The sequence below is a fragment of the Centrocercus urophasianus genome, unplaced genomic scaffold, assembly GCF_019232065.1.
Source record: "Centrocercus urophasianus isolate 14NV4802_14NV808 unplaced genomic scaffold, USGS_Curo_1.0 seq_32, whole genome shotgun sequence".
NCBI lineage: Eukaryota > Metazoa > Chordata > Aves > Galliformes > Phasianidae > Centrocercus > Centrocercus urophasianus.
Genome location: NW_024884889.1, coordinates 1276717 through 1300195, shown reverse-complemented (window position 1 = coordinate 1300195; position 23479 = coordinate 1276717). Strand labels below are relative to the sequence as shown.

General features: G+C 52.7%; 2 protein-coding genes across 14 annotated transcripts; both read right to left on the bottom strand.

Annotated features, from left to right (window-relative positions):
• Positions 1-3417: 3417 nt before the first annotated feature.
• LOC122166171 lies at positions 3418-6331 on the bottom strand. The gene is made up of 6 exons (XM_042829755.1): positions 6141-6331; positions 5707-5766; positions 4941-5072; positions 4304-4450; positions 4046-4106; positions 3418-3880 (listed from the first exon to the last, which is right to left on the bottom strand). Exons 1-6 carry the CDS (start codon positions 6303-6305, stop codon positions 3777-3779), a joined length of 669 nt encoding a protein of 222 aa, XP_042685689.1. The 5' UTR covers positions 6306-6331; the 3' UTR covers positions 3418-3776.
• Positions 6332-6417: 86 nt separating this feature from the next.
• On the bottom strand, positions 6418-23463 carry SETD7 (SET domain containing 7, histone lysine methyltransferase). 13 transcript variants are annotated; one of them, XR_006170666.1, is made up of 10 exons: positions 23386-23463; positions 20535-20664; positions 17387-17588; positions 16305-16494; positions 14619-14700; positions 13888-14005; positions 13482-13639; positions 9182-12550; positions 8917-8987; positions 6418-8394 (listed from the first exon to the last, which is right to left on the bottom strand). XR_006170666.1 is itself a non-coding variant. In XM_042829655.1 (8 exons), the coding sequence occupies exons 1-8, from the start codon at positions 23423-23425 to the stop codon at positions 12370-12372; spliced, it is 1101 nt and encodes a 366-aa protein (XP_042685589.1). In that variant the 5' UTR covers positions 23426-23463; the 3' UTR covers positions 6418-12369. The 13 variants fall into 13 exon arrangements, 2 of the variants coding, with proteins under 2 accessions (XP_042685589.1, XP_042685591.1); XR_006170668.1 differs by having other exon boundaries at positions 6418-7626; XR_006170665.1 differs by having other exon boundaries at positions 8917-12550.
• Between the last annotated feature and the right edge of the window lie 16 nt (positions 23464-23479).

Here is a 23479-nt window from a genome sequence, read left to right as displayed (position 1 = left end):
AGGCCGCACCTCGAGTGCCGTGTTCAGTTTTGGGCCCCTCACTGCAAGAAAGACATTGAGGCCCTGGCACGTGTTCGAAGGAGGGCAACTAAACTGGGGAGGGGTCTGGAGCACGAGTCTTATGAGGAGCAGCTGAGGGAGCTGGGATTGGTTAGTCTGGAGCAGTCTCAGGGGAGACCTCATTGCACTCTACAACTTCCTGAAGGGAGGCTGTGGTGTTAAAGGGTCTGGCCTCTAGTCCCAGGCTAATAGAATCCGAGGAAACAGCCAGAAGTTATACCAGAGGAGGTTTAGCTTGGACATGAGCAGAAACTTTTTCTGTCAGAGGGCGATCAGGCACTGCAATCGCTGCCCAGGGAGGTGGTGGAGTCACCGGCCCTGGCAGTGCTCAAGAGGCGCCTGGATGAGGAGCTACGAGATGTGGTTTAGGAATAGGAATGGGAGGGTGGTTGGACTAGATGATCTTGCGGGTCGTTTCCAACCTTGCGGTTCTGTGATTCTGTGATTCTGAGATTCACTGAACTGCTGTAGCAGAGCCAGGGAGACCAAGCAACAGCTTGGGTGAGGACCTTCATCGATGATCCGGAGAGCACTTCTGCTATACATCAGGCCAACCCATTTTTCTCTACAAAACGAGAACTGTCCCTGCCCAGAGTCACTTCCCGCACAGAACGCATTATCACACTGGAACGGGCAACTCTGCGGCCCTTGCGGCGCGGCAGAATTGTCCTCTGGCTTCTCCTGCACTTTCCCATCAGCGCACCTGCTGCTGCGGCCCCGACGGGGCCGAGGAAAAAAGGAAACTGTCCTTACTGTCAGGCATTGCTATGACGAGGTGGGAAGTGATAAAAGCCCCAAGAAGCAGTTAGTATATACGTATCCCAACCTGCTCACAACCACAGTCTCCTGAGGAGCTCTTCTATGGAGCTCCTTCTCTGGATTTCCACGTAGGAAACGGCTGCGGCACATATTCCACGCTCAGTGGAATGCTAACTCACAGAAACCGGTTGCTTAATTGATGTTGCATTACAATGTCTGATCAGCGAACAGCCTGCCAAGTAGCAAAAGCCTGGGAGGAGCAAATGCCAAGTTCGTCGCTCCTGGAGGTGCTGGGGACGGTGCCTGCATGCTGAATAGTGTCCTCCAGCTGCCACCTGGGGAACGCTGGGGGTGAGAGAGCCGCTGCCGGGCTTTGGGGGAACGTGATGCACGCGTGGAGCACCTACTGCGTATAGCTCTGGAAGCTGCAAGCACGAATACATTTTCTGCACTGCTACCCAACGATAGAAACTGGCAGGGAACGGAGGTACAGTTTCCACCAATTTCCACAATGCAGGTGTTTCCTTGCTCGAAGCTCTCCTTCTGTAAAAGGACATGGTGCATGGTGCAGCCGTAAGGGCTCCAGGGTGCCGGTACCGTGATAGCGGTGCCGCAGTCGCACCTCTGACAGAAAACCGATTTGCAACACACAGACAGATGCTGGGAGTTGTGCAGCTGCTGCTGAACAGACTGCGTGTGGTTCTACAGTTTCTAGTTTCTGGTTTCTAGCGCGCTCCTCTTCTACACTCCTACTTCAGAACAGACCGATAGGGCGACTCCTTCGAGGGGTCCTCGGTGGGTCTCCTTGTCCCCGAGCGTCACTGTCGCTGCTTCCAGGCTGCACGCATCGTTCGGTTCTGTCCTATCATCTCCCAGTATAAGGCACTGTTACAAAGCAATATCTCCGGTGGGACTGCAGCATCCACCTGGGCACGGAGTGGTGGCTGAGTGGCACCGTTCGACAACAAAACGCTTCCAGCAAGGTGCTCCTTCAAAGGCAAAATCTGTGAGAAGACAGAGAATCAAAGCCGACATGGTATAAAGAATCGGCAGTCACGCGAACCTCTCGGGGAGCCTTGCTCGCTTTTAATCTACAAGGACAACAGTTTCTGTTACTCAAAGAGAAAAAACAATCCGTTGCAGGCTGCCAGAAGCATCGGAGGGTGGGAATGCTCTCACGCGCGCTGCTTTGATGCTTGCTACAGTACCACAGACAAGGCACGGCATCACTGTCTGCTTCACGTTGTGGCTTACTACGTTAAAGACAAATAATGTAAAACAACAGAGTGACAGACAGTCAGGTGGAAGCTCACGGTGGATTCTCACAGACTGATTACCTGCAGTGAGCAGGCCCGGCGACTGAGATTTCGGATGCACCCGGGTGCCGAGGGGAATGTAGCGAGGTGCCAGCTTCTGTAAGCAATCTTCAATATGCAGCTTAGGGTTTAGAACCATAGACTCGTAGAATTGCTCAGTTAGAAAAAGGACCTGAAGGATCATCAAGTCCGACCACAACCGCGCTACCCTCACTTTAACAGCCCTCCGCTAAATCCTGTCCCCGAGCACCACAGCCGAATGGTTTGTAAGCACGTGCAGGGATGGTGACTCGACCGCCTCCCTGGGGAGCCCATTCCAGTGCTTAGCAATCCTTCCTGTGAAGAAGCGTTTCCTGACATCCAACCTAAACTGATCCTGGCACAACTCGAAGCCATTTCCCCTCATCCTGTCACCTGTCACCAGTGAGAAGAGACCACCCCGCTCTCGCTGTAAGCACCTTTCAGGTATCGGAAGACAGCAATAAGGTCTCCCCTCTGCCTCCTTTTCTCCAAACTTAACAGCCCCGGTTTCATCGAGGCGTCTGGGTTCTTTTCCTAGTGTAAGAAAGAAGACTTGGGTCTCTAGCAAAACAAAGTCGGGAACAGCAGAACTCCCTCACCTGTTCGGAAAGGGAAAGGCACTCTCCTACCTCTCTCCTTCCTGGAGCTACGCTGCAAGCATGACTCACCCTTCCAGTAAGCGGGAGGTTACTGGAGTCAGGAGGTGAACCTGCCCGGTCCCGCACGGCCGGAGGTGCCGGGTAACGCGTGCCGTGGGACCGGCAACCCGCTGCACGCTCGAAGCCTGCGGACCTACGTGCTACGGATGCTCCTCGGCCTACCTGGAAGCGAACTCTTCAGTGCAGGTGGGAATCTGTACTCCTCAGAAAACTCAACCGAAAGCTATGGCTCCTCCCAAGGTAACGCTTAAGCCGAGATCAGCAAAAGAGCTCAGCAGAACACTTCAAACTTTCACTCTCCAAAGGTGAACTACTAAGTGACTCCGTATGAGGAACTGCGCTAACTCAGCCCCTATCAACCTAGTGTTATCCTTCACGAATAAGTTGAATTGCCCCCAGGAACGAACGCGCCCAGAGCTCTGTTTCGACAGAGGCCTCGGACTGGCGCTGCAAGTCTTCCTGTCCTTGACGTGACCTGCCCCGTCCCGGCGGGAGGGCGACTATTCAGCCAACAGCTGAGCGTGGCGGATCCTTCGCGGACCCTTTGCGACAGATGATTCAAGGAGCGTGGGAAGAAGATAAGGGGAATACACCACAATTCGTTTCTTTTAAAAATAAATTGTCTTTAATAACTGAATGTGTACAGCTAGCGCTGCTAGACAAACTGCCAATGATTTCCAGTGAAAGAAGATACAAATTAAGTACAAAAGTCGGATAAAAAAGCTCACGCTTCGCAAAGGCAGTGAGCTATTTCAGCTACACGGAGTCTGAAGGTCCCCAGATATCTGCAGGTCCCTTCATTTGCGGGGAGATCTTTGTCGGCCTTCGACGGCTTCTCTCCTTCTGTGTGCATTTTTTAAAAGGCCCAGGAAAAGCGCATAAAGATTTCAAACGGAAAAACTCCTTTTGTCCATCTCACTGTACGTCTCGACGAGCAGCTTTAGATCAGTCCGTCACTTTCTCAAGCCATTCTGATGTATGGCGGAGGTTTCGATGCATCTTCCTCCGTGTCACAGTCCTGCGCTGGAAACCGAGCCGGGAAGTTAAGAATGCCATCCCCAGGACCTGCATGGGGAAGGCAGAGGGAACTGTTAAGCGTCGTAACCCTTTGCACAAACTCCAGGGTCCCTGCTCAGAATATTTTGCGTATGGGGATTTGCGGCGCATTCAGGACCTTCCATCCGTAACCCCAGCGAACGCCCAAATACGCAGATCAGAAGAGTAACTCACTTTGTACGGCGCAAACCATTTCCACGGCCTGAGTCTGGTCGTCACACGGCTGCAACCATTCCTACGAAGGAGAGAACCCCATCACAAACCTCAGCCTGCGAGCTGGTAAGTAAGAACTGGGAGGAAGCAAAAAGAAGGACGCGAAGCTGAAGTCCTTCTGACACCCCCTTCCCTTGGCAGCACTGGAGCAGGAGGGCCGGGGCAAAGCCGAGGTAACGTGAGCGTGCAATAGCGCGGAGCTCTCAGCCCCGCACTCACCATCCCGGTTGCGCTGTCGTAGCAGGAGCAGCGAGGAAGACTTCGGCAGCCCAGGTAGGCGATGACCAGCACGACGACGGCGCTGCAGACGGACGCGATTAACATTGTGATGTTAGCACCCTTGACGACTTTATTCAGAACGAACTTCTGCAAGCAAAAAAGGAAACGTTAGAGCCACGTTCAGATGGCGAAGATTTCCACCAAAATTCTCTAGATACCGTAAGAGAGCCGTCATCACGCATCGGGGTCGATTTCAGCTCAGTGTCCTTTAAAACCTTTCTTCTCTGCTCTGAGGAACGAGCCAAGCTAAGCGCTCCGGTTGAACGCGTCGCAACGGGAGGAACGGGCTGTTCCTTGTCCCGCTATGAGATACGTCTGGCTAGGCTGCGTCTCCCCGGCCTGACGCTCGGCTCTGACCTGACAAACAGCTTAATGCGCCTCGGATGTACCCGTACACGGTTCGGAACGGACGCGATGCGCAAAAGGGCAAACCAACTCACCCCTAGGACAAACCCAACCCTTCTGCTGCGGCGTCGGCGCTTACGAAGCCGACCTCGCTGCGTTGGGGGGCGTGGCCCGTCGGCGGGCCGCGGGAAGCTGCACGTCAAGGACAGCCACGAGCTCAGGGGACACTCACCGTATGCACAACGTGTACCGGGTGAGAGCTTGGCTCCTCCTCTTCTCTGTAGGACAGCGTGAGGGAGCTGTAAACTATGACGATGAGGATGGACACGCAAGACAGCATAGATGCCGCTACCAGCACGTTCACCTAAGCAAAGAAACGGAAGGAGAATCAGCAAGGAAAAGGGAATATTAAAGAAGTAACGCCATGAACACGAACAGAAGGGGCCGGCGCACGGCAGGTCCCAGACTTTGACCTGCTGTAACGCTGGGAAGGATCCGGTAGCAACAGTTGGGTGGAAACCAAACACAGCGCAATAAAGGCTTCCACGGGACCGAGCTGCTGAGATACGGTCGAGTCCCACATCTCGCCCCCCGGCGGGAGCGGGGCTCAAATGCGTCCTTCTGAAAGGGCTCTGAGGAACCGCACCCCCCTTTAGGGCTAGCGCGGCTTGAGTCGCCCACCCGGCAAATGCAGGAGAATGGACTTGCTTCCTGTTTCGGCGTGCGCACTTAATGCCGGGCAGCGATCAAATACAAACAAACGAGTAAATGAACAACACGAGCATTCTCGAGCGTTTTCGGCAGATTTGGGTTACTGGAGCCTGCCACAGCTCACGTTACGCCTTAGAAAGCAAACGGACATCGCGTCCTCCTCCTTCCTACAGATGCGGCCCTTCCCACGAGGGCCATCATAAGACCCGGACGCCGCAGGGTGCGGAGGCGGCCCCCGCACGGCACCCAGCCCCCGCCCCATCCGCACGCCAAGCCCCGTAACTTACAAGGACCGGGTTCTTCCTCTGAGAGGAAAACAACGCCAGGACGCCCGGGACTCCCATGACCTGCAGCGCAGAAAAGGAGTCGGTGATAAGAGCTGACGGCGGGAATCGGGTTCTGAAGATAAAGGGCCGAAAGGCGCTCGTTTGCAGGGTCTGGCTCCGAGGAACGGAGGGACGGAAGGGCTGCCCGCCCGCGGTGCTCCGCGCCGAGGCCCGTCCCGGCGGCGGCCTGCGGGGGGCGGCGGCCGCAGCGGCCCCGCTCTCGGCATCGCCCGGCAGAAGCGGCTCTCGCTCCGTCGCGCGGAAGTTCCGCCCGCGGCACCGCCCGGGTTCTGAGCGGGAAGCCGGGGAAGGGCCGGCGAGGAGCCGCGGCCTCTCCCCCCCCTCGGAAACCGCAGAGGAAACCGCGAAGGGTAGAAAGCGGAGCGCCGCGTTACCATCCCGGCCCATACGGGCGCTCTGGTTCTGCCCAGCGGCGACTCGCCCCCGAACATGCCGTCGACGAAGCCGCTGACGACGCACAGCGTGCTGAAGGCCACCTGCAGCAGCCCCAGCAGCACCATGTTGCGCTGGTTGAAGACGAAGTACCGGTAGCGATCCATAGCGCTCCGGCGGGGCGGAGCGCGGCCCCAGGGGGCGGCCCCGCCCGGCAGCCGGCCCGGCCCTCGGTGCTCGCGGCGATGGGCGGCGCGCAGCAGACACGGACAGAAGGCGTTGCTGTTGAACGTTTTAATATCTGCATTGCCTCCGTAGCGCAATTAAAGCGATCTTTAAAATTCACTTATTACAAATGTTTCTCGAGTCTGTGTGTTGTTTGTTCGTGTTGTTTTTTTATCTTTTTTTCAAATCCCAGAAACGTTTTATTGTTGTTGTTGGTCTTGCTTCCTTGCACATACACCCAAACACACTATAAAAACCTCATTCGTAACATCAAAGGAAGGGCAATCGTCAGTCATGTAAACATCTTTCTTAGAGTTATCCGTTTTTAAAAGTCATGAATAAACCTACGGATGTTCGGTAAGGCTCGTAGTTCGAGTACAAATGTCATAAAACACCTATCAAGTACTGTATACAAGTTATATACGCCGGGGTTAACTGTGAACACGCGTGTAAGCTCACCCCAAGGATTATTCCTTAGCACTTAGTTCTGAAGAACTGAGAGACCCAGTAAGTATGGGCAACAGAGGATTAAAACGGCAGAAGGCCCCGCAGAAACCGTCGAGCGACACGCAATTTTAGTCTGCATCTGAGCTCCAGAGTTCAACCCAGCACGGTTACAGTAGGAAAAGATGTACAGGACGAAACTGTGCAAAGGAGGGAGGGCCCTGCTTGCACGGGGCCGGCGTGGGGCAGGAGAGCTATGTCCTGAACGTGCGACGGGCCGCCCTGTTGCCGTGAGTTATGGCAGCCACACGGGATGCTGGATAAATACTTCCCCGAACGGCAGAAAGGACCGCTTGCAATTGTAATTTGCAATAACTGGTTGCTTCTCCCCTAAAGAAAAAAAGAAGTCTACTGATCAGGAACCAATTACAGTTGCATCTTACAAAAACACATCCTTTTCAACTCTGTTTCGTCTTACCGGAACTTATTTTCTTGTAAAATAAGCATTCTACCGAGAAAATATTTCATACAAACATCCTTTTACGTATAAATACATTAAAACTTGTGAAGAGGGTCTTCCCGCACTCGTGATGTTATGGCTTGAACATTTCATTGCTTTCAATTTTTTGTACAGAGTTCTCCCGGGAATGAAAACAGCAAAACCCAACAGTAGTTACAGTAAAACTGAGAGAGAAAGGGCAGCAGCTTCGATTGCCTGAAGACAGAAGAGCGCCAAGAGGAGGGTCCATTCGGCTGACAGTGACCTTAGTGTTCAAAACCTTTGATCTGGGGCAAGTAAACATGCACTCAATCTTGCACCTTGTTCGAAAAAAAAGAGAAAAAAAGAACAAAGCAAATTCTCTACGAGACTGTTCCAGAAATACAGCCCTCAGGTTCGCGGTACACGCAGCACAAGGAACGAGCTCTCCCCACGCGCAGGTGAGCACGATGCCCACGTACACCCGCAGGCAAAGCTGCTCCCAAGCCCGCGCTGCTCACCCGCACGCCCTCGGCACAAAGCAGCGCGAGCAGAGAGAGGAGGCGGCGGTGGCCACAGCACCCCAGCGCTTAAGGAGACACTGCTGCAACACTGTTTTCAAAGCCATTTTCTTTTTTTTTTTTTTTAAATGCTCAGAAGTGAATTCCTCGGACGCCCACAGCAGCTTCGGCATTTCCGCTGTGCGTGAGGAAACCAAAGCGGTGGGCGACAGCTCTGTACAACTCGTCACCTCATCACAACCGCAGCGTTCGGCCACACGCTGCGCGCTGCTACGAAAGGCCGAAAGAAATCATCGAGGCACGATCCCGGGCCAGGCACCGTGCCGTACGGCCCGGGCACGCCTGAAGCGCCGAGCCCAGGCTTCGAGCAAAGGACGACTGCCTGCCAGCTGCAAACAGCGATGGGGACAACGCAGCAGCGGAGGAGGCTCGGAGAGCCAAGCAGGGAGGAAACGGACAAGTGAGGATTTCCACTTCTCGGCTTCTCGGCTCCCGGTACCGAACGCCAGCTCCTCCAGCGTGTGGCACAGGGCAAGAGAGCCTTCGGCGGCACGCCTGCTTCCATGCCGGCCCAGAAACACAGCGGCCCTGAGAAATAAACCACAGCCGCTGCCGACTGCGTGCGTCACGAGTAAAAGCTCTGCGCCTAGAAAGGCCCAGCTAGAGTCAGCTGCCTAGTCAGTCCCAAAATCCACAACCTCAGTAGGCAGAGCACCACATCCCCAGCTGCCCCGAAACTGGCCAGAGTCACCTCTTGCCTCCCTTCAGCTGCATTCGGGACAAAAAGTAAGGCCCGTGCCAGAAGGCATCGTCGCAGCTGCTGAAGAAGCCAAAGAGCGACCAGAACCATCGCTCCGATGGCTGCAGAACCATATATGTGTATTTCCAGGACTCGATTTCTGAAGGCTAAGGTGTTTTTCTGATTAATACCGAAGAATAGGAAAAAAGCTTTTTCAGATTTGCGAAGGAAAGTTACTTCTTCCAGCAGATCCCAGAGAGTCACGGAATAGCAGCAGACTCGCTAGGAGAACCCATCTCTAGGCCTAAGCCCTTCTCCCTGTTACCCACAGGCGTGACCCAGCAGGCAGCTCTCAGCGAAAACTGACTCACATTCTCATTTCCAAGGTTAACCGCTTCTCCGGAAAAATAAAGTTTCCTGCTCTTGGTGACAAAACACAGTGCTGCCACAGGAGAAAAAAAACCAACAAAACAATAATTACTTCCTTTAACCACTCCAAAGAGAGGGTCAACGGCCTATAACGCAGGTTGATACGGGCTCCTTCGCACGAAGGAACTTGGGTAACGACCCTCAAATTGTACAGAAGCCACCGGCAGGTGTGCAGACTAAGGGTGGAAGTTGGGAACTGACCCGTACCTGAAAAAAACGGCAGTAATAAAATCTCTTAAGCCATCCTCTAGTCACAAAGAGTACACCGTGATCCTCCCGGTCATCCAGCTTCAGCTGACAGCTATGAGCTCTTCTTCCAGCTTCTGCTCCGACCGAACAGGACCCGGGCCAGACTCTCAGAAGTAGCGTTTCTTTACTTCCTGTGTTTTCACAAATAGTCACTGATATTCAATAACTGAAACGAATCGCTTTGCAAAATAAGTATTTCGTCCGCTTCCAGCTGCAATCAAGCTCCCTGGTGGGTCTCGCAAGGCTACTGGCAAGCAATTTGGCTAAGCTGGTCTCGCTATCCAATGAGCCCCGGAAGCTGAGCTGCAAAATGCGTGGACCAATTTAAGGCATCGCGCGGAGTTACGTAGTTAACCTGTGTTTCGACCTGAGGTTGCCACGACACACCTCCCAGAAACCCCCGAGGGACCCGCTCAGCAGCGAGCCCTTTTGCCGTTCCGTGGTAGAAACCGTAACGGACCGCAAAGAAAGAGAAAACGCAGACGAACCCGAGGGCTTGGTCCTGAATCGAGCCAAAGCGGCTTTATAATCGCAACTTGTATCCCAGGTCTGACACTGAGGAAGGGATCTACAGGAGGACCAAGAGTGGAGAATAACACCACAGCGGAGCTGACGCAAACAAAAGCTGCAGCATGCGAGCTGGCTGTAAGCATACACAAGAGCAAGAGCGTCGGCTTGGCGAGCGCTGAAGCAGGGGCTTTTGAGAACGCACGGAGACATCCGAGTGCCTTCTTTTCGGGGACTTCCCTATTTCACGACGCACCCACCGAGGCTACCTCCAAACCCCGTGTGCTGAGAGCATCCCTCTCTTCTGCCTCTCTCTATATTCACGCGACAGGAAGACAGACCAACCTAGCCAAACAATCAGGTCTGCGTGAAGAGGTGACAGCCGAGGAGTCAGACCGATCGGCAAAGAAGCCAAAAGAGCTCGAGAGATCATAACCTTTTAAGCACAGTTCCCCAGCTGGCAGTAGGAGGTGAGCGATCCAGAGTAGGTTACTGAGAAGGAAAGCGGGTTGCTGTGGAAGGAGTTGCCCTCTGCTCACAGCTGCGTATAGCCACATACAACGTCCCTGTCCTCTTCCTTGCACTTCAACGCAGCGCCGAGCTGAAACAGCCCCGATCCAAAACAACAACCTGTGGGAAGCGGGGGAAAAACAAATTAAAACAACAGTAAAAACACGGATTTCTCACTGAGGTCGATTTGCTGAAGCTGTGCCGCCAACCGCCCTCGGACAATTCTCCCTCACCCGTGAGGCTCAATTCTGACTCTCCGCACGCTCGGTCGAGCCCTGGAGGCATCGCCTCCGCTGCCTCGGACCGACCAGCGGCGGAGCTGCGGCCCGAGTCTCCGGCTGCGTTGGAGCTCACGCTCCGCTCGCTGCTGGAAGAGCATCAAAGATCCCGTGGAGTGCCTGCACCCCTCCCCGGCACACAGACTGTAGCTTTTGTGTAAGCTTCAACAGAGAAGTGGGGAAAAAGTGCTCTGTGGTCGGTTGCAGGAAATAAGCGGAGCCCCAGGTTTGAGGTCTGCGCTCGCAATTCCTACCGCAAGTCAAGATTCTCCGAAAGAACTCGTGGCAACCTCCTTCCACCTCTGCCAACGGCCCGACGGCTGGCTCCTGAGGCAGCCGGATGCTTGCAACCGTTCAAGCGACCAAACGCTGCAATAAAAGGTGGGTCTGATTCCCAAGCCATCTACGTTACATATATACAAACATTGTAAACTACAAACGTTTAGAGAAAGAGTCGCAAACGCATTTCACTTGTCGCTAAACTGCTAAGCCCCGAAGAGAACGTCGCAGTCCCAGATGGGCTCCGGCATCCAGACCGAAGTGACCGTGATTTCTCTCTCCTACAGCATAGGCAAGACGGGATAGCATCCAAACAAAATGAACAACTCCCCTATCCCTGGAAAACACCAACGCACAGCCCTGCAGACAAATATTCACAAACCCTTGCCGCCGACTGTAAGGAAGCTACGGATTGACTGCTGCTTCTGACTGTGAACAGCGAGAGAAGCTTTAACGTTCAGTTGTTTGCCTTTCAAGAAACGATCCTCCCAGCTTTCGCAGAAATCTCAGTTTGACATCTCCGCTCATATTCGCTCCCTATCTGAGCGCTACTAACGACAGCTATATTCTTTGCCAACTGAACACGGACGACTGATACAGCTCTCCTCGACCGAGTTCTGCAGCCTTCCCTCAGCTACGCACGTTTCCTTCGAAAGAACCCATTTGTGCCTTGAGAGCTGGCCGCCCTACCGGGGGAAAGACGCAGACCGACTCGCGGACGCTAACGCCGTTCATGTACCCGCCTTCCGGAACCTGTACTTCTCAACGTCCTTCAGAAAGACGGTCCGTTTCTCCTCTCGGATAATCTTCGTGCAAAGAACAGCTTCATTTGCGTGTCGTAATCATAAATTAAATAAAATAAGCCAGCCACAAAGGCCAGATAAATATTAGGGTTGGACACGTCGCTACGCTACTTAGAGAGCCACAGAGACTGACGCACAGCACTCTCACGTACACGTACAAGCCTTTCCGCTAGTTAGAAAGGATTTTCTCCTGCAAAAGAGGATTCGTAGAAAGAACAACGTTCAGACAAGAGGAAAGGGAAGTTAAAACCCAGCCTCCTAGTTGCTAATAAACTGCTCTATTGCAAGATTCAGATCAAAGGTTTAAAAAGGCAAAATGATGCTACTATTAGAGAATATCAAAATATTACTGTTATCATCACGAGTGGCATATATGCAAAATGCAGTTGCACAATAATGCCTAGGCCGATAGAGAGCGACACTAAGTCTGCCGACTAAAAGTGAACGATATACCCATGTTAGTTTTCAGTCTAGTCTTTTGGCGTCTTTGCATATGGTGCAAAAGCAGAAGCTACCAAAGAATATCACGTCTCGTATAGAATATTAAATAATTTCTCCAGATAAGACTGGTGCGACGCTAGCTAATTTTAAATCTGCTATGAGTAACACAGTCAAACCTAGTTAGTATGCAAGAAACTTATCTCTTAACACAGAATGCAAAGTTACGATGCGACGGCATGAACAATCCCTGGTTGTCCAGTTTTCAGTACAAAGGTAGTGCATAGATCCAAGTTTCTTTTTGAGTTCGCTGAACTGAGGAGGCTCCGCTTCACTTCTGCTGGGCGGCCTGGAAAGCTTTCAGTTCCAGCTGGTACCACTCGGGTGCTTCCGGCCCGTTCTGCCCCGCAGGGTTGTGATCGTATCCGTAGGCCACGGTCAATTCTTCGTCCTTCTCCACAGCCCGGATGGTACGGATACACTTGATGGGCCCGAACCGAGGGTGAACGAACCTAAAGGCGAGAAGAAACACTATGGCAAGGCTTCGCTGGCAGCTCACAGACTCCGTTAGCCCCCCTTGTGCATACTTTCGGCAGTCGCTCCGCCTGAAATCTGTATTAGGTCGGCAGATTTCTCCGAGTCAGCCTCATAAAGGCTTGAGGAACGAGGGCATACGTATCGATATATTAGCACCCGTTTGCCCAGCTCTGCCGACAGAGGTCTTTCAATAGTCCTGCGACATGGCTCGCTCAAAGAAAAATGAAAGGTTAATCGCTGCCACGGGCCTGCAGGGGTGACTATCTGGATAATAGCAAACGAACGCACATCATACGAGACAGGCGAGCGCGGAAAATTGCTCGTCTTCGTTTCCCCAGCACGGGTACCTACCAAACAAAAGGCGCTTCCGTTCATCCTCTCCCAGGGCCCGACAGTAAAGGAAACCAGCTAATTCGATGCAGGAAAACTATTCCCCACGTACAGATCTACTGTCCTTTCATACGCTGGTACGAAAGGCGTCTGGACCCTCAGGCACACGTATGGCACCGGAAGTTTTCCGACGCTGTGCACCGACTGCAAAGCAGCAGGACGCTTCCTTTCTGCGTTTCCCAAGTGGCAGCGCAGTTGACGCTGCTGGCCACGCTTCCGCAGCTCAGCCGACCTAGCGCGGTGCTACTCCAAGTAGGGCTGAGAGCACGGAGTTCATGCGTTTCATAACTCACGGACAGCTGCCCGAACTCGCACCGAAGTTGCCAACTTGAACGTATCCCCCGACCCCGGCCGCAGATGAGTCCCAAGAGATGCCAGGCACGGGAAATGCCGGCCAGTTTCCAGCGGGACCTCCTTCAGCACCGGGACCCATTGCCCCACGCTGCCCGCGGCCCGCGAGCCCGGCCGCGGCACCGTCCTCGCGGCTTCGGCATCGGAACACAAACTTGTACTTACGGGTCGTAGATGCAGTTAGGAGTGAAGGAATGGTTGGCCTTATGCCCCAGCGAGGCACAGTACTTGGCGGCGTGGTTGTAGGGCTCCGGCACGTCGATGACTGTTTCGTCGTCCAGGGATATTGTATTCCCGTTGAGGGCCCAGTCTCTGCTGTCTACCTAGTTGGCAAGGCAAAAACCCAGTGTGCGCATGGAGGGTCGACCTCGTCGGCAGTTTGAAAGCAAGCATTCAAACGCATGCAACTAAAGCTTTTCCTGGCTATGTATTTTTTCCTAAAATACACAGTTGAACGTGCACTTGCTTCACATTAAACTCCGTCGTATTAAATCTTAACGGTAGGAAGGGGATGCTATAACATTTCAGAAGGAGCAATGAAAATTGAGACTGACTTTTTTCTCTCCTTTACCTCCTGGTGTGTAATTCTCACTCCGTTGTAGAAGGACATAACGGTACGAGCTTCTGCCGCGATTTTGGAAAACAATCCTTCTCCAGCACTGGAAATGAGAGAGACGTCGACGTACACCCTACCAGGGGAAGAACGAACACACCGATTACTGAAATATGTCACAGTAGAAGAACAGCACTACAATAGAGTCTCCTACAGAGCAAAGCTTCTTAACTCTAAGTAAAATGTAAATTACGCGATGGGCTGCGTACGAGTCACAGAAGCAGTTCATGAGTGTCACCCGCTACCATGGGACGACTCGCTGAAGCAGAACCCTGCTTTCCTCCAGGTTCTGCATTTACTTTTGGCACTACGCTGCATCTGTGTGGAGCTGCCGTGACGCTGGCTCTACGTGTAGAGAAGGGGGGAGCGGTGCGCTCGGTTGCTCGCAGTGTTACGCATGGGGGCTATTACTGGAGTTCGAGTACCGGACTCAACACGTATCTCAAGCGCTACAGAGATCCCAGTTGAATCTCTGACAACGTACAGCTGTGTTCTATCCACCAGAGTGCAATTTTATCGCGTAAGACAGAAAAACCCAATTAAGTCAAATGTTTCCTGACGTGTGGCATAGGCTGCGTACCGCAAGCCTTCCGACAACAGTTGTTTCAAACGAGGAAACGCTGGCAAAATCCGGTCCTAAAAACGTTACAGCAAAAAGGGACGGAGGAAGGGAGAAAAAAACAGCCTACCTCTCTGACTCGTAAGGATCGGGAAGAAGAGCGTTTGTAGAAATGCAGGATGAAGTAGATTTGTCAAAACTGTACACCGGGCCTAAAAGGAGAAACCAACGAGGGAAACAAATGAATGGGCGGTACGCAAAGCACGCGGCCCTTAACGTAATCGAGACGTTCAAAAATTAAATTAAGGTCTGCATAAAACGCTGTGCTGCGGGGAGAAAGGGAGGAGAAGGAAAAAAGGGCACTAAAAGGAGGTGCACCTCTGTGAGAGGCCTGCCTCAGCAGGACAGTTTTACTCTTCCCCCCTCGACGTAACAGAGCAGCAGATTACTTGCAAATGAATTACATCACCCTTAAACTATCAAGTTTTAAGAGACTGGACAGCCTTCCAAAGCTGACCCTTCTCAAGTCTTTACGTGAAACCTAAAGCAAAGTTTAAAAGGATATATTTAAAAATACAGTAAGAAAAAAACCCGACAACAAACAAGAAACAAAAAAAACCCATGGACTATTTCATCCCTGATGTTTTCTAATTCAGAACCGGAACAGACATCCTCTAGAAGGTAACGTTCAGTAATCATAAAACACATTTGCTACCGGCGCTTACTTCCTGCTATTTCTAAGCAACTCAGCGGTACGGTTCTAATGAAATCCTCACATCCCTCTCCAAACAAATGCCAGAAGCTGTCTCGGAGACAGGTTAAGACGAAGGTGGACGTAAGGAGAAAAACAATCCCAATTATTACTAAGTTTGGTAAAAGGCCATGGCCCGTAGTATCCAAGTGCTAAAAACAGATCTGTTCTGGTCTAAGGCAGCTTCATTCAGAACATAATCGAAACCCATTTCTAAAGCTCAACTTCACCGTCTCGGATTTGGTTTAAGTTAAAACCAAGAGATCTTAAATAAAAACAAAAGGCCGTAGGGATACTCTCAGTTCCCATCCTCTTCTCACTGACTTCTATTTCGCATTGGGTGACGCAATCTTAGGTGGCCAAAGAGCCAATCTTGCAGCAGCACGGTTCCTGCTCGGGCGCACGGCTCTGCCCCTCTCGCCCCCAAACACAGCGCGCGCCCCAGAGCGCCAAAGCCATCCCGGAATGACGTGCCCGACTCCAACCTTTTTATAGCCTCTTTGTGTCAGCAGACCGAAGGGTCCTGGTGACTCACGTTGTTACACAACAACTGAATTTAGTTCGCTAATTCCAATCCCTGTGTCCTTTCCGTTCCGTAACACAGACGGCACGATACGCACAGCGATAATGTACACTCGTCCACAAGAACTGACGGAGCTACAGCCACGCTACAGCCCTCCCTCTGCACTGCTGGTTATGTTACCTACAAGACAGAGCTTGCAGCTGTGCCAGCGCTACCGCTGTTAAGCGGGCTTTCATGCTGACCCAGCTGGCAACGGTGAGCGCGACGAGCAGTACCGCGTCCCCAAGCGTGCCAGAAAAGGGTTACGGAATGCAGTTCAGCAGCACCACCACGTGGGCCACTTCCCGTTTGTCTGCCGAGCAAAGGGCTTGAGCTCTTCCGCCCAATTTTACCATTTAGAAAAAGGGCTTCTCACTGATACGCTCATCCTCTCACCACGGCCAGGCTTTAGAGCCTCTAATGGAACAGATTATTGAGACTGAGCTGTTTGCGGCGCAGAGCTGATAGCAAGAACGCAAGTTGCTCCGTTTAGCCCAACTTACTGCCTGGTACGACTTCAAACTGAGGTTTCCCATCCTCTAAGGATGTCAGAGTTGCCAGTTTGGCTTCTATCATTTCTCCATCTATGAACTTTCCGGAATACGCAGTCCTTCCATCAGGGTACACGTAGGCTATCTTCTCTCCAGTCATCTCTCCTTCTTCATTCACTTCTCCTACGAGGCTGCCTCCGTCCTGAATGGACAAGGAAGAGAAGAGCACGCAGTGATTTTTCTGGACTTTCTGAAAAGAAGCAAGCTAAATTAACTGCCGTAAGCTCAGGTGTGAGGAAGAATGACATAAAGAAGCTGGGTACGATTCTGGACAAGATGAAAATGACACAGGAAATGAACTGGGTCTTCTACATGGTTTGATGCTGTCTGAGCCCGTGCTCTTTCCCGCCTGACAAAACTGAGCTTCAATTCACAAAAGCTTTACGGGAACAGACTGTGAAACGAGGCCCAAAGTAATGCATGCACAAAAGCCCACCTGAGAAAAAAACAACCACCCTCGTTGCTGTGACTTAGCCTGGTAGCAATTAGAAAGGCTTCTTCCAGAAGAATACCCGAGCTTCTACCAGGAATCAGAAAAACTCTGTCTCTCTTAATGCCTGAAGTACTAGCATACCCCTCGTGCAGACGCACAGCTCTCACACCAGTTTTATCTCGTTTGCCGGGCCAAGGCAGCACGTGCCTTGCGTAGGAGTCCTCCCCCAGCTAAGCAGGAGCAGCCGGTTACGTTAGCTGGGGCGGCTCCCGAGCGTTTCGTCAGCGGTCAGCGCTACAAAGTGACAGAACTGCTGCCCTGCATTCTCAAGGAGATGTATGGAAATACATCTTACGTGGCACTGGGCTCCCCGGAACGTAAAAACGTTAAGGGCAGCTCACAGCCTCGCTGTACACTGAGCAGCACCGAAAAGGTTTCACGGTATCTTGGATTATCCTAAACCAGAACGAAAACAACTTCCACCTAGGTTCCTGTGTTTCCTTTCAGATAACTGGCTCTTGGTAGGTATCTGCCTTGGCTGCAGAGAAAAGACATGTGAGCGTTCCATTCAGCAAAAAAGAGAGCGAGAGGTCAGGCTTACCGGGTAATATATCCAACAAACTCCATGTCGGATGTTGTCCTTATACTGCCCTTTGAATATCAGTCGCCCATCGCTGTCATACTCCTGGGCTGGGCCGTTCAGCTCTCCATCCACGTACGTGCCGTGAAGCACCACTCCGTCCTCGTACGTGTAGATTCCCTGGCCCTGCAGGGCATCGTCAACGTAGTACCCTTCCAGGGTGCTGGCAACAAGAGAAAGGGAACAGCTTTAGAAGACTATTCACCTCGGTAAGCAGCAAATCCAAAGCCGCAACGTGGGCACAACGCAACCGCGCTCTTTATGCTGTCCTTTGACCGGGGCACACGGAGTGTACAAAGCATTCTTCATCTGAATTACGCTGCTGAGCTTTTTTTTTTTTTAATAGGCTGCGGTAGCAAATTAAAACAGTGCATGCACTGCTCTTGGTCCAAAAAGCACATACTGCTCAAGAAAGCTACGCTCACATTAGGTTCTTCTACCTCCTGTGTGTGGCTCTGTGGTGACATCGCTCCGGTGAGAAGAAACTGAACTGTCATCCAGGCGGACCGTACTAGAGCACACACCGCAGCCTGTCACCAAGTCACAGCTCGCTCCCTAGCAACACACGCAGCAGCGACCTGTCCTGGATTTGCTGAAGGCACTGTCATTTTTCCATGTAGTTCTATTACAACGGACCGGAGCCTGTCAAACACAACTCGTGCTGTGCTGCAATTTGAACAAAGGCACGCTCAGCTCACTTTGACTTTGTCTCACAAACCCTTCAGAAGGGACGCAACGACTTCTACGTTTTGCTTTGTTTCCTTGCTTAAAAAGGCAGCCGATGGAAACTGCAAGGAAAGCATCACCGAGCAGATCCTCCTTCACGGTTATTTCTGTCTCGAGCCAAAACCAGCCTAAGAAATACAAACTGTTGAGCTTCCACTCCCGCACGTTTAGCTCACGGGCAGCTGCAGCACACACGCTTTTGCTGCATAATACTGCTTCCAATGTAGATGTTTACAACATAAGCGGTTTGTCTGAGAGCGCAAGAGTGAAACTCGCTGCAGCTGATAACACACACAAAGCCCACGTTTAAGCTTACTCTTTAAAAGAAGTCACGCTTAATGCAATATGCCTCCCAATTCTTAGCCACGCCAACGGACCCTGACCCAACATTCCTTACAGGTGGCAGGACTGAAAGCTTTTTCTCAAACATAACGCACGTCCCTGCTGTGATCTGGGAGCTGTCAGCTTATGAGAGCGCCTGCTTAATGGAAGCAGCAGCTGCAGCTTAGCGCCAGGCGCAGTCCTCACGCTCACAGCTACCGTGCAAAGTGCTTGTGAAGTGCTCTCCTGCAAGTGCTAGCACCGCTGAGAGCTCAGAGTATGCCATCCGAGAGAAGAATCTGCCAGAAGTGAGCTTGCTCTCCAAAGGAACATGTGGGGTGTGCTGCCTTTTTGAAGGGGGAGAAAAAAAAACAAACAGCAAAACCGTATGTTTTTCAAATTTGTTTATTATTATTATTATTATTATTAAAATGTTTAATTGAGTTTACGGATTAATAAACCTTAAAACTAGCTGAAATCTGCCCGCTTCCTGCCCTGAAGCGCAGAGCGTGGTGCCATAGGGAGAGCTGCTCAGAGAAATGTTTGCCATTCATTTCTCTTCATGAGCTCCCTTCCTAAGCTCTCAGCCTGGCTGAAGGCACAGCTAATGGGAACAGCAGGCCCTGCCTTACGCCAAGTCATCCTCCCTCGCTGTGCTGCCTGACATGACCCGGGCACTCCCGCTACCCAGCAAAGCTAGGTAAACTGTGATGCCATCGGAGTCACCGCTTGCTTATGGCTGCCGTAGCTCAATTACAATAAGCTCAGGCCAGTTTGGAGAAATAAACTTTTTCTAAGCCCGTATTACAGACTGCCTGAGTACATTTTCGTTTTGCTAGTTCCTGCAGTCACGCAGTAGCCAACCCTACCGTTTCATTAAGGGTTACGTTAATTAAAGAAAAATCAAGAGCTGGCAACGATGAAGAGGTACGGCGGCAGCCCCAGTTCCCCCACGGAGCGCTGCCCGGACTCTGGGTGAGGTGGAGCAGCTCCACCAACCAAGCTGCGGGCCACTTTCTCCAACTGCACGCTCAGAGCTTGCTCTGCTGAGGTCATCAACAGGCACAGGAACGTTATGGACACGTGTCCACAGAGACACCGCCTGCCAACTCGGAAAAAAACGGTGCTTTCGAGAGGTCAGCTGCTGGGCAGTAGTGATTTTCAGCGTCTCGAACGAGATTTAATAAGCCCCCATTATCAAACAACAGTGGGGATTTTTCTTCATCCAGGCTGAGAGGCCTAATCAGCTTCCGCGTAACTGAAGAAAAACATTATGCTCCCCATGAAAACAGCCCCACAGTCTCCGTACGAAGCGGCTGCAAAGATGGGCGCAGACAAGGAGCTGACTCACAGAGCGGCACAATACCTCGGCTCCTGCTCGGAGGTTTGCAGAGCGAGGGGGAGAGCGGAGCCGGCACGACTGTCGGCCTCGCAGCTGCTATTCATAGTGCCACCGGCAGCTGCGGAGCCAAGAAGAATCGTGTCCTTTCAGACATCTGCCGCTCCTTCCCAGGAAGTTCTGAGCAACTGCGAGGAGAAGCGCTGCTGGTGGGGGAAGGCACTCGGGGTGCTACGGAAGGAAGCGCGCCCGCAGGCACAGAGCAGCCCCTGTCGCTGCCACAGCTCCCGGCAAACAAAGTGCAAGTTGAAGGGGCTTCTCTGAAAATAAAGCAGGCCACGAGCAACGTGCAGAAGACGGGGTAGAGCTGAGAACAACGCCACACGTAACTCGCTCCTGTTAGCTGCTAGCAGCTCCCGAGACCGAGTGCACGTGAAGACCAGAAAGGCCCCTACACCTGTGCGTGGCAACGCACTGGAAGCTGTAGGCCCTTGATTTGCCTCGCAGGCCTCCGTAAAAGTTCACTGCAGTTACAGGCTTGAAATCTGTAGCCCAGCACCTGTCGCTGTGACTTTTCAATAGTTCTGACTACATCCCAATTCCTGAGGTCTACCACTAGAGCTCTTCCTACAACATACATTACTTGGAAACTCTCAGTGCGAGGAACGTGGATTAAGATACGTAGCATAGAGAAATACAGAACATAGGAGAGCTGGTCTTTACCTTCCATCAAAGAAGAAGAACTTGCCACGGCCATTCTTTTCTCCGTGAACAAAGTTTCCCTCAAACCTATCCGTGGACGAATACGTGACCGTACAGAATCCATGTGGCAACCCATCGTCGTCTAGATGTCCTGAAAGAAAATGCACATAACAAACACCAACAAAACACATTAAACGGGATATCGGTTTGCACAACCGCCCCGATTAGGCAGATGCCCGAGTTGCAGCAGCTCTCCATATTTAACTTTAACTCTCACCAAAACATTTACGTTAAGAAAAGTTTTCAGAGATTCAGTATAACTAAGGCTGCTGTCGTGCAACGAGCTACACCTAAAGGTAAAAGTAAAAAGGGGCAGGATACCAGGAGAGGGATGGAAGACGTGAGAGATAGCAGAAGAATAAGCAAAAACATAGAAACCTATCTGAAATAAAATCATAGAATGGCCTGGGTTGAAAAGGACCAAATGATCATCCGGTTTCAACCCCCTGCTGTGTGCAGGGTCGCCGACCATCAGACCAGGCTGCCCAGAGCCACATCCAGCCAGGCCTTCATTGCCTCCGGGAATGGGGCATCCTTAACCTCCTCGGGCGACCTGTTCCAGTGCGTCACCACCCACCGTGAGAAAAACTTCCTCCTAATATCTGACCTAAACCTCTCCTGTCTCATTTTAAAACCAATCCCCCGTGTCCTATCGCTATCCACCCTTGTAAACATCCTTTCCTCCTCCTGCGTAAATGCTCCCTTCAAGGATTGGAAGGCCACAACGAGCTCTCCCCGGAGCCAAATAAACACGTTCCATATCACTCTAGCTTCTCTTAACACACAGCTTTAAAAATACAGTAACTTCTCAAATCTAAACCATGCTCTTCCTGGTGAGAAAGACCACATTTACACTTCACTCCATTGAGTAAGATGGGGGTTTTGGGATAAATATAAGCCTTACAACAATGTGGGCGTGCCACCTCATAGCTATATCCACATAAGCACACAAAAATAAAAGCACGTAATATCGGCAACACCGCGTGCACGCAGGATGCCTGTCGGTCAGCCACGCTGTACCTCAAGCGCTGTTTGCCTGGCCTTTGCGACGTGCGAAGCCTCTCCCGGCCGTATCAGCTTTCCCCATCGCAGCTGGCCCACACGGGGACGGCAGATGGGGGACACACAGATCCCCGCTGCGGCTCTGTTTCAGACCGAATGCAACCGGCAGCTCCGATTAACTTAGAGCGTAATGGAGCTCATGTTGCAGCTCTCGCTGCTTCTTCGGAGCCAGAGGGAAACCGACAGCTGCTCCCGGTGTACCTGGAGCCCATAGCACTGTGCTGGGGGCACAAAGCTGCTGGAGAGCAGCGCGGTGAGGATGCCAGGAGCCCTCCCGCATGTGCACGCACACGACCTTCACCAGCTTGAAGTAACTAAGAGAACGTTCCTCACAGTAACTGAGTTATGCTCTGTCGGTTTATTAACCATCTCTTACGTGTGGTACAACCGAGTATGGAAACGCACCCAGGAAGGTGCACAGGAGGAAATGATGAGATATCCCATCTTGTTTACAAAGCATATCAAAGCCATCAGACACCGCTCAGCGTGAGAGCTTGGAGAAGTAACAGAGCAAGGGATCAGAAGTACAGAACCACGCTGTGTCCCCGAGGGCTTCCCCTAATGGTGCAGAGGAGCCCTTACTGCCGCCGTGGGCAGGAAGAGCCCGGGCCCCTCCCGGCACCGGGACAGCCGCGCTCCAGAGCGGGACGGGCTGAGCGCTTATGCCCGTGTCGTTATCGCAGCGCTGATAACTCCGATGCGGACATTTCTTTCACAGGGAAAACCGCCACGCGCACACGTAAGGTTTCAATAAAGGGCCCGAACTCCTAACTTAGCAGTATGAGAAGGTACGCCGGTGTAAGCTCACAAACCCTGCGCTGCACACCACAAGTTCTTCCCTTGACGCAGGAGCGAGGCTTTTATAAAGCGCTCGGATTACGTCTAAACCAAAACTAGCGGCACACGGTGCTTCTGAAAAGCAACCCCAACCACCTTCTGACCTCACTCGTGGGGCTGCTCAGCCCCGTTAAGGAGCCCCGGGTTGCGGAGCCCAGCGCAGGGGCTCCGCGCGCACGGCAAGGCTCGGGACAGCCCGAGCTGCACGTGCAGTGTCTTGTGAGGGCCCCTCCGGGGGTTCTGAGTCTCAGCCACAGCATAAACGACTCGGCCCTTCTAATAGGCACAGAACATGAAGAAAGAATTAAAGCCATCTTCAGCAAATAAGAGATGTTCGGCGCCTCTCAGTCAACAGGAAAAAAAGAAAACAAGCAATCCGAAGCTTAATGACACGGAGGCAGCTTTGCTACAGAGCCGAGGCCTGCTGCTGAGCTCTGCTCCAATGAATGGAAGCTCCCCCAGCGCTCCAGCGGGAGCACAACGCCGCTCCCTTTCCTTGCCACCCTCCCCTGTCGTGACAACAAAATCCAGTCTTCCGAACACGCGTCTAAGTTCCGGATCTGCCGCTCCCGTTACTCCTCCCAGGCTACCCGGCGTTTAAGGACAGGAACGACTGCCCCCTTCGCCGCCACCCCCAGACCCGAGGTGCGAGCAGCCCTCCCCCCGACACGGCGGCCCAGCACAGCCGTCCCCACGCCCGGAGGAGCGCGGCCCTCCGGCGGCCGCAGCCCCCCTGCCGGCCCCGCGCCATGTGCTCGGCGCCGTTGCATAAGCCCGCTGATGTCATGCGGGGCCGCCCGCAGCCCCGAGCCTCCGCCCGCAGCCCGGGGGACCGAGCGGCGGGGGCCGGGCCCATCCCGCCCCCCCCATACCGAGCGGCGAGGCCCCCCCCCACCCCGCCCCGGGCTGACACCTTCCACGGTCTCTTCCAGCGTCTCCTCGTCGCTGTCCATGGCGGCGGCGGCGGCGGCGACGGGCGGGGCGCAACCGCGACACCGCGGCCGGGA

Bases quoted from the DNA above. Each gene is read 5' to 3' on its own strand.
- LOC122166171 (XM_042829755.1), bottom strand. From the start codon at position 6,305: ATGGATCGCTACCGGTACTTCGTCTTCAACCAGCGCAACATGGTGCTG. The intron at 5,767-6,140 runs GTAACGCGGCGC...TCTGCGCTGCAG, and splicing joins CGCCCGTATGGGCCGGGATG to GTCATGGGAGTCCCGGGCGT. The intron at 4,451-4,940 runs GTGAGTGTCCCC...TTTTGCTTGCAG, and splicing joins CGGTACACGTTGTGCATACG to AAGTTCGTTCTGAATAAAGT.
- SETD7 (XM_042829655.1), bottom strand. From the start codon at position 23,425: ATGGACAGCGACGAGGAGACGCTGGAAGAGACCGTGGAAG. The intron at 14,006-14,618 runs GTAGGCTGTTTT...TTCCCCTGGTAG, and splicing joins GATCCTTACGAGTCAGAGAG to GGTGTACGTCGACGTCTCTC. The intron at 13,640-13,887 runs GTAAAGGAGAGA...CTTGCCAACTAG, and splicing joins TGAGAATTACACACCAGGAG to GTAGACAGCAGAGACTGGGC.